At 39.6% G+C, this 8,693-nt stretch overlaps 1 protein-coding gene across 1 annotated transcript in view; it reads right to left on the reverse strand.

Moving 5' to 3' along the window:
• LOC139728354 (octopamine receptor beta-2R-like) overlaps nt 1-7,682 on the reverse strand; it is a 29,933-nt gene extending 22,251 nt beyond the window's left edge. The window contains exon 1 of the mRNA XM_071639299.1: nt 7,260-7,682. Coding sequence (XP_071495400.1) covers nt 7,260-7,682 — 423 coding nt within the window. The remainder of the gene's footprint in view (nt 1-7,259) is intronic.
• Between the last annotated feature and the right edge of the window lie 1,011 nt (nt 7,683-8,693).

Here is an 8,693-nt window from a genome sequence, read left to right on the forward strand (position 1 = left end):
ATTTTGCAGGCTCACTTTGTCTAAACGATCATAGTATGTAATGACGACGACGGAGGTGTTGTACTTTGAACATTTGTCTTTCAAGACCATGTCATTGTTTTGTACTTTGATGACGTCATCACACTGAAAATTGTGATTAAAGGCAAGGTATCAAAACCAGCCGATTATAGGCTTTATGTCTACGGCGCGTATTTTTCCCAAGTTGCCAGAAATGGCATAGCGACATCAGTTGTTACAAGGCCGCATTTCCGTCTAGCAATGCAATACATGTTCACGCGGCCACGATTGTTGAGTGGGCATTGACTTTTTCCCCCTGTAATATCCATACATTTCTTTTTTGCCTTACCATTTCCGGGGATGTCCCGTGGCCGAGTGGTTAGAGAAACGGTTTTGCATGCACGCTCAATATAACTTCAAGGTGCCTATATCACATTCTTTTCTTTGTCGATCACAGATGACCGACACCTGATGACCCCAAGCGTATCACCTAACTCGTCAGCGTGACGAGTTTCATATCTCGTTTTTTATTCTTCTTTCTTTCTGGACAATTTTGTGTCGTCAATATCTCAAGAATGACATAACGAAATAACATGACATTTTCAGTCAACATGTCTCATGACAAAATCTAGCCACAATAAGGTTTTCATGACAGTAACATATCTATGACGTCATCTAGGCGCCATTTTGTGATTTTCGGACCTTGTCACATGATCGATCATAACTTCATAACTAGATGTCATTTCTGTATCATTTTCGGTGGACATGAAGTTCAGGTCACGCTCTATCTTACTTTTTAACGCTAGTTACACAGGTCATCATTACGCGCGCGTAAGCGCGCGTCAAAATTTTAAAAGGCTCAAAACGACTTCCCAATGGGAAATCTCGAAGTTTCAGACAATTTTAAGCGTTTCAAACATTTTCTCGCGTGCGCGTCCGTCCGCGCAATTCCGCGCGCAGAGCCCGTAAGCAACATGAAAATGCAATTTTTTTGACTGATTTGGATTCCTGATACTTTGAGTAACAATATCCATTGATTTCCGATCGATTTCGACCTATAACAAAGGAATGCACTGGCGTCAAAGTTGAAATTCCACGTGCGCGTCTTTCTGCAAATATAGTGAAAAAACATGTCTTTGTTTATTTCGCCATGGCTCTTTAAATCGTCCGTTGACCCTATATTTCTATTGCATATTACAAAAGTATATGAATTGTAAATAACATTCCTGGTATCAATATTGCCAGGAAAACGCGATGACGTCATCATATCGTCATTTTAGATGAAAAAAGTGGAATTGATTTTTTTGAGGTACTGTTTCTGACATTCATTTGCTCGTATCTCTGTTGTTTAAGCTCAATATTATCCCAAATTCAGATATGTTGCAGTTTGAACATTTGCCTTTCAAGTCCATGTGATGGTTTTGAAATATGATGACGTCATCACACTAGAAATTGTGATTAAAGGTAAAGACTCAAAATCAGACAAGTTTACGTGTTATGTCTATGGGAGGTGATTTTTTTTTTAAACCATGCATTGACTTGACAACGTTTAAGCACCTTTACCTCATCTGATTTTGCTCCATTTCCTCTGAAACATAAATATGTTGTAGTTTAGACAATAAGCTTTAGTAATCATGCATTTTATGTTTTCAAATCTCCTCATCAGGTTGACAATTTTGCAATTTAAAACTGAAAATGAGAATGCAATCTGTACGGAACGATTCCCAATTTTTCTTTGCAACTGTATATTGATCGAATCCACGCTGCCACTTGTGAGAAATTGAATAGCGCCATCACAAGTCGACACTGTCACAATAGTATTTACATTTAAGTTTTGCACTCGATCTTCAGGACAGCAATGTGGCATAATCTGTTAGCGCGCTGGTTCTTCATAACGCCATACCGGAAGGCGAGAGGTTCGACCCCCGCAGGACTTTTATCCGTTCTTTCTTCTTTTTTTTTCTCTCTTTTTTTTTCGGCAGTTCAGCTTTACTCCGATGTCATTTATCGTATTATTTTATCAAGTGTACGTAACCCGTGAACACGGCTGCTCTATTTCCCTTGCTTTGTATTGGAGTTTGGAGATTGGGTTTGCTTCAATAATTTTGTCACACTTAATGTTGTAAATTGCCCCTTGTTACAGTGTCCCGCTTGCCACGATTCGTTTTCTCTTTCCTTTTCTCTTCATTTGTTCTTGTTATACTGTAGCAGGATATTTAGGAACGTGTTCGTTTACATAACTAACATGAATGGGAACTGAATTAATTAACTCTAGTCCAGGTGCATGGCGTCTCGCTTATCTCTTTGGAATTCCAGGTTATTGTTTGACCAAATAACGGAGTTAAAGACAGGCAGGGAAGGAAGTGACTTGATATTGCTTCATAATGAGGAATTTCGGGCAACACCTTTCCAAGTGTAGTGATTATGACGGGGTTCTCTGTCGTTTATTTTCGTCATGGCTGTTTCACTAGTTAGCCATAGGTGATATTATGTTGCTGGCATCTGGGAGAATAGAACAGATCAGTACCAAACTGGAATAGCCCTATAAGCAATGTGGTAAGCGTTCAATTTTTTGCATCATCTTTCTTCTTTAAAGTCAATCACTACTGATCGAAATACGCAATATAATATGACACGTTCCACTGGTAGTTTAGGCAAAGGGAGTTAATGCATGATGCAATGATAAATGTGCTACCATTGATTTTAGAGACGTCATTGTGGTGTGGTACTGGTGATGGTAAGGGAACCATAGATTGCTTTTAAAGTAATGAGACAATCATTGGACCTTTGCATCAAGACCGTATTCCCATCTAGAATATAATGCATGTTCGTGCGGCGTTTTTTTTTTTAATCCTGACGTGGACATTTTTTTTTCTTGTTTTTAATTTAAGAATGTTATATCTAAATTTGTTTCTTTCCCCTAACATTTGTTTTTTGTTGAATATAGAGTTAGACGTTCCGTGATCGAGTAGAAGAGCAGCGATTTAGTTACAGTTTCAATGCATCTTGTTTACCATCTTCTCTGACATTAAATTGATGGTTTTTATATTTGACATTGTCTGTCTATTTGCCAGTTTATGCTCATAAACCACTGCTATAACAACTAATACATTTGCTTCACCTGTCACACGCAATGACATGGATTGCAGTTGTGCATGCAGTTTTCCTTTTGCCACCTCTCGTTTTTCTCTCCCCTTTTCCCTCACTTTGGTTTTGTTATACTGCAGATGGGAATGATTACAATAGCATAACCCAACTTAAAGTAGGAATGAGAACTGAATAAATTAACTCTGGGCCAGGTGTATATAGCGTCTCGCTCATCTCTTTGAAATTTCAGGTTGCCATTGTTCGACCAACGGAGTTGAAGACAGGCTTTATGTTGCTATAGAGGTATCTCGCGCCACATGAATGGAATGCATACGCTGTTTAGTATTAGTAATACACTTTTTCATGCCCATCCCTGCCAATAAAAGTGTGTTTGACGGGGTTCTGTGTCATTCTGCCTACGAGAAAGCAAAGTTTTATTTTCGCCATGGCTGTTTCTCTATGCGTAGCCGTGGGTGATGGGTGTTGTTGGCATCTGGGCAGTAAAGAACCGAGTATCATGCTATAATACCCCCCCCCCCCCCGTTAGGTTCTAAGCGTTCAATACGGTGATATATCTTTCTTCTTTATTATATCGATCACTGCTGATGGAATTACAGAATTATGTTATGACACGTTTCACTCAAAGCTTAAAAAACAAAGTTTATGCACGATACAAGTAATGGTGCATGAGTCCTATAGGCCATTGATTTTAGATGAGAAATTATGATATGCCTAAAGTAGTGGTGTCATTGATTAGGAATTAATGACACGATTAAGCACTCCTTCCACTTCTAACTGTCCCCTTTGAATGTGTGTCGATCACGTGAGATCGTCATAAATTATCATTCACGTATAAGCTTACGTTCAAAGTGTACTCTTAGTTGGAGGAGACCTATAGTTACATGGTTAAAGGTGATGTTTTGCCCTTTTCTCTTTAATTGAGGTATCACTTTCGTCCAGGATAAATCACATTCTCATGTAAACAGACTCACTTGCTCTATATCCCCTGTTTTGTATCGGAGGCTTCATTGGTTTTACTGCTGGTAAATCTCACAGGCTTGTATATAGTTGTAAGAGCTCTCTGAACTGATCATTGTGATAGCAAGATTAGAGGGAGTCATATTGGTTATGTAAATAATGGTCAAAGGTCATGTTTTAAAAGGCCACTGTTAAAGCCAGGATGGTTATAAACACTTAATTGTCATGTTTTATTTGTACGTGCCGAGGATCACTTGGACCCCGTTTACAGTGCGAGGCTCGGCCGCGTTCGGTGTAAACGCGCAAAAGGCCAAATGCGGGGCCAAAATTGGCCTCGCATTAGGCCACGCTCTGGAGGTGGTCTCGGCCGCGGCCGAGCCGCGGTCGCGCCCGGCCTTTTTCTCAGTGTAAGCGCAAACTGGGCTAAATGCGCGGCCAATTTTAGTCTGGCTTCCAAACCCTCGCCTGTACTATTTCGCTATTCAGGATATTAACTACTTCAACGTCGAAAACTAGTATAGTTTAAGGTGGTTTTGTCCTGCAAAGGATTTTCTCCTTCGACAAAGGCCTTTGCCCGAACGGCGACTTCGTCGCCACGGAATTCAGTTGGCAAAGGATCTGAAAACCAGACAATACCAAATTGCGTTTGTTTAAAAGGGTAGAGCGCCACTACGACAAAATATTGAAAGGTTCGAATCAAAAGCGCGGCCGAGCCCGGCAGTGTAAACGGACTAAATTGCGGGGCTCGGCCTCGCAATTGAGGTTGTCCTTGATTGCAGCTCGGCCGCGGCTCGGCCCAGCCCCGCACCGTAAACGGGGTCTAAGTTTATGCACTGTAAGTACTCAAAAAGTCCGTAAATCGACTTAGTCGCACACGCACAGAATTTCCACTTAGTTTGTGTGACAGAAAAGCAAATGTGATCTGAATAATGTAGGCCCAAAAAAGTTCAACTAAGTATCTCATTAGAACTTCAAGGTTCTGTATTACATTCTTTTCTTTGTCGATCACGGATGACCGACATCTGATGACCCCAAGCGTATCACCTAACTCGTCTTCAGTGTGACGAGTTTCATATCTCGTTCCCCTTGTTTCCCTACTAGACAGAACACACTGTCCCACAGTGAGTTCACAGTGTGGTCGCATAAATATTATAGTCGACCATGTGAAAACGCTCGAATTTAACAGTGTGGAGATGTTTTCAGAGTGTTCACATGGTAATGTTCTGTGTCACACTGTGAATTGATGAATCACAGTATGTTCACACTGTTAAAACACTCGAATTTAACAGTGTGAAGACATTTCACACTGTGTTCACGGTGTGTTCACATTGTGTTCACACTGTGTTTCTCACATCTTGGAACACTGTGTTCTTTCCAGCAGGGTTGTTGTTGTTGATTCAAAAAAAGAAAGAAGAGAGAGAGAGAGAGAAAATGGGGCCCTATACAAATAATTTGCCCCAGACAGCACTTAACATAAAACAAACATTATAAATTTTATAGAGATATAAACAAGAATATCAAATGTACCAAGTCTCCACGAGGGAGCTCATATCGTCTCCACGGGTTGGTTCATAGGATATAATTATATACGGTAAATAATGAATGGGATAATGAATCAAGTGAATAATGAAATAATCTGTGAAAAAATAGATGTAAGTACTATTTGTCACTAAACACGTTGATAAATCAGGAACAATGGCCCTTTCACATGGCAAAGATATCATCGCTGAATCTATTCGGAGAATGTGATTTCTTCCCCTAAAATTCATGTTGTGAAATTACATGTATATTTTCTTACGATTCGACATATTGTCGTAATGCCAGCAAGAGGAGCGTTTTGACGTCATATTAACTTTGTCATCTTATAAAATTTACATATATACTGTGACGCTGACCGCTACCATAACTTCGTGAAAACATGTGAAACCTGGAGTTCAATAAATGCGTTGCCACTCCTTTATCTTGTTCCCTCTTCGACAACTCGGAAACTTGTTGTGCAATCGATGAAACACAATTCGTTCTTTCCGAAGCTTGCAAGTCGCATCAAGCGAACCAAATCCCAATGCTGACAAAATTTTGATGCAGGGGCCAGGTGGGCGGAAAAACTCATCAGCAGGGATTGGTTTTGTAGTGGTGTTTACAAAACGTTTGTTTGTACCAAATCAATTGGAATAAATTGTAGTAACTTAGACAGCAGTTAAATTGAAAACATGTAGTTCTCGTATTCTTGCAGAACTGTCGATTTTGTCCTAATGCGTACACTTAGCCTTATGTTTAAGAAATGTGTGCAAAAACACCATGATAACACGATTACCCATGGGTGATGGATGACGAAAATGCGAAATATTAATCAAAAAGGTTCGCCGATCGTGGTTGCTATGATATACGAGACGTTTTACTTTTGATTACATCGATTACAATATATTGGACCGAGTGGCGGATGCAGAGGGGGGCGCAACCGGCGCCCCCTTTATTTTTCATTAAAAACAAAAGAAACAAAAATAAAAACTGAAATGAAACCCGGAAGTGGCACCTGAAAAATTAGTTGCTGTTCTTTAAAAGAAGCTCTCCTGAATGTCCAAACTATCTTTTGGGAGTATTTCTTTAAATGAAAGGAGGTTAGGGTAGAGAGAGTAGATAGTGAGGGCAGAGAAAAAAGGAGGATTCAAATGAAACTAAGTCTGTAGAAAGAATGCAATTTACCATTTCTCGACAATGTTTAAAGATCTTTATGCCATGACGAAAAACAGATTCGATACTTACCATGCTTACAGAGAACACTATCGCATGGAAGTTCAACATATCAAGACTCTAATGTACTTATTGCAAAATGTGTGATTTTTTTTCTGCACATATATCGTACTCCTCCCTTTTTTTTATTTTTTTTTTCAAGTTCAACTTCATATTTCAATATGCAAATGATTACCACTAATGCATATTTATTGCTTACCTAGGTCGGCCAGATTTTAAGGAAACTTTTAATTCCTCGTTGGCTGCTTCCCTTCAGCTTATCATATATTATGTATTCCATAGATCCGTCTTTACTCTGTGGTTGTCATGATGTTTATCATTGTCATTCTCTGATGTTTTTTCATGCTGAACAAATAAATTCAGTTAGATTTTATTTTTCTCAACATTGTCAATAATTGTAAAGGATCATTTCCGTTTACGAATACTTCGTCAATCATGATACTTACGATGCAAACAGCGTCACTGTTGAGTAAGAGGTAGCCATTATCGAAGATGGACCACATGGTGAACGTCATGCTTGTCACCGCCACGCCCATGTCCATGACGGTCAGGTTGAGGATTAGCAGATTGTGGGGATTCCTCCGCAGCGAGCGGTCGCGGAGGATGGTCACCATGGCCAACAGGTTGCCTAGTAACGCGGAGACAAGGATGACGGCGAGGGTCATGCCTTCGACTATAGCAGCAGCCGAGTTAGGATCGTGGACGAAGACGTCGCCGTCTCCGTCGATGGTTGGCGCGGATGATGCTGTTGAGACGTTGCCATAGTTACCATCACTCACTAAAGTTGATAATGAACTTGACGACGGCTGGATGATCTCCTCGATTGTTGTAACCTCTTCTTTGACGGTAATAGTCACCAAGTCTGTCATGTCGCTGATCTAAGACTGATGCTTATACCAAAAGTTGTATACAGGGTACGTTAATCAGCTGTAGTTCTCTTTGACATTCGCTATCATGCGCCTCTCCTCAAAGGAGTAGAGTGTATACAAGCCAAGGATCAAAACCTCAGTCTGTGCAAAGCTTACATCGACCCGCAGCATCAGAGGTTTTAGATGAGAACTGTCATGTAGGAAGCCCCATTTTAAGACCTAGTTTGGGTTGTACAAGTCCACATTTTATCATAAACATTAATTTGGAGGATGGGGGGGGGGGGAGAGATCCACAAGGTAATGCTATATTTTCTGATCACACAAAATTTCATTGAGCCTGCACCAATTTTCTTTTCCTTCTCCTTCTTCTTTTTTTCTTTCTATTAAATTTTCTTTTCTTCGCATGTGGCTTTGTTATAATTTTTATTACTACTACTACTTCTATTACTATTATCTTTATTATTAAATTGACTTTGAAATCACCGAATTCACGGACTACAGATGAATTATTATATATAACCATAGTGGCAGGTAACTTTTTTTAAAGGTTTTTATACCTTTGAGGCATATCAAATATGAAATTGAAATGGATAGGCCCTACCGACCTTGAAATACCACCATTTGAAAGAAAATGAGTGAAGAGTAAGATATTCATGGAATATGGTTACTTAGCCGCAAAGTCCATCCCAAAAGGATGTCATTGCTCAATCTGCTAGAATTCCCACGCTTCTACCTCATTACTTGTTTGAAGCAAAATAGCATCAAGCGTTATACCTAATGAAGCATGCCGTCGCTGAGGTTCATCAGCATCCCAACCTTGTGTAAATTTTTTATTCAGTCCGACAATTTTATACATGATAAGTTAATGCTATGAACTATATACTACAATGTAAACTATACAGTTACGCTTGGGTGACGAAATGCCTTGCCGATCAGTTTCTATTTCACATTATACGTGTTATATGCATGTAATGAATATAGTTTTGCAAGTTAAGATTAGTAGTTATGATG

The sequence above is a fragment of the Diadema antillarum genome, unplaced genomic scaffold (genome assembly GCF_040938485.1).
Source record: "Diadema antillarum isolate AM-2024a unplaced genomic scaffold, OU_Dant_1.0 seq00000175_RagTag, whole genome shotgun sequence".
Taxonomy (NCBI): Eukaryota; Metazoa; Echinodermata; class Echinoidea; order Diadematoida; family Diadematidae; genus Diadema; species Diadema antillarum.